The 1252-nt window shown below is 37.5% G+C and overlaps 1 protein-coding gene across 1 annotated transcript; it reads left to right on the top strand.

Annotated features, from left to right (window-relative positions):
• Nucleotides 1–283: 283 nt before the first annotated feature.
• On the top strand, nt 284–814 carry LOC114544198. The gene has a single exon (XM_028562900.1). The coding sequence runs from the start codon at nt 284–286 to the stop codon at nt 812–814; it is 531 nt and encodes a 176-aa protein (XP_028418701.1).
• Nucleotides 815–1252: the final 438 nt, after the last annotated feature.

The following is a 1252-nucleotide window of genomic DNA, read 5'->3' as shown; positions in this document are numbered from 1 at the left end:
CCTCCTCAGCTGTTTCTTTCTGGACATTGCTCGTTTTTTCAGTGGTTCACTTGTTGATCTTCCAATGCTCTGATCACCACTTTCCTCTGTTGGATTTGTTGGGCTACTTGGAAATAATTGATCAGGAGAATCATCATCTTCACCCTCATCATTTTCTTTGAAGCTTATTTCCGAAAATGGAGTACTACAACTAGCACGGGAATCCTAAAAATTAAACTAATATTTTATTTTCTTGACTCCAAGTAATAAAGAAGATTGGCTACAAATTGCATCAGAATTTAACATGAAGTGGAATTATCCATGCTGTTTGGGAGCTATTGATGGGAAGCACATTGCTATTCAACAACCAGCTGATACAGGCTCTGAGTTCTTTAACTATAAGCACCTTTTTAGTGTAATTTTATTTGCCATGGTTGATGCAAACTACAAGTTTATTTATATTGATGTTGGAACAGCTGGCAGAGCAGGTGATGCTGGAGTTTTTGCTGATTCTGCATTGAATAAAGCACTGAGAACAAACTCTTTAGATCTTCCAGATGCAGTTGCCTTACAAGGGATATCAAAAATGATACCACATCATATTGTTGGGGATGATGCCTTTCCTGTAAGTAATCGTATAATGAAGCCATACCCTTATCGGAATTTGGAGAAAGAGAAGCGTATCTTCAATTACAGATTGTCAATAGCACGAAGAGTTGTCGAAAATGCCTTTGGCATTTTATCTCATAGGTGGAGGGTATTCCTAACTACCATTAAACTAACACCCGACAAAGTTAAAGACATAATTTTGCAGCTTGCTGCTTGCACAATTTAATGGTTGAAAAGAACAAAGCAAGTTATGCATCAGCTGCAACCTTGAGAATGCAGATCATACAGGTCAGAGGTACCAGGAGAAACGACCAGGTTTTGACTAATATGCAACCAACCACCCTGCACAAGCAACAAAGGATGCCAAAACTCAAAGGGTACTTTTGACTGATTATTTTAATAATCATGGATCTGTCCTTGGCAAAGCAGTATGATTGCTTAGCCATATTGCTTACGCAAACATGTATATATTGTAAGAGTTATCACTACCCTATTATCAACTGCACTGTTATTATACACTTCTTTCTCTTTGTACATAAATATATATATACAAACTGTTTCCATGCCTTAAGTTCTTCAATGTATGTGCTTACCAAATCAATATTTGAAATTGAAGCCCAAGTTGCCACAAAGAGGTGTGAGAAACTGGAGTTTCTCAAGCAGC

The sequence above is a fragment of the Dendronephthya gigantea genome, unplaced genomic scaffold, assembly GCF_004324835.1.
Source record: "Dendronephthya gigantea isolate DGI-Jeju-01 unplaced genomic scaffold, DenGig_1.0 000681F, whole genome shotgun sequence".
In the NCBI taxonomy this organism is placed as follows: Eukaryota; Metazoa; Cnidaria; class Anthozoa; order Malacalcyonacea; family Nephtheidae; genus Dendronephthya; species Dendronephthya gigantea.
Note: the sequence above shows the minus strand (reverse complement) of the source record. Positions and strands in the feature narration are given on the sequence as shown.

What these genes read in the sequence shown, in the direction of transcription:
- LOC114544198 (XM_028562900.1), top strand. Translation starts at nt 284, where the DNA reads ATGAAGTGGAATTATCCATGCTGTTTGGGAGCTATTGATGGGAAGCAC.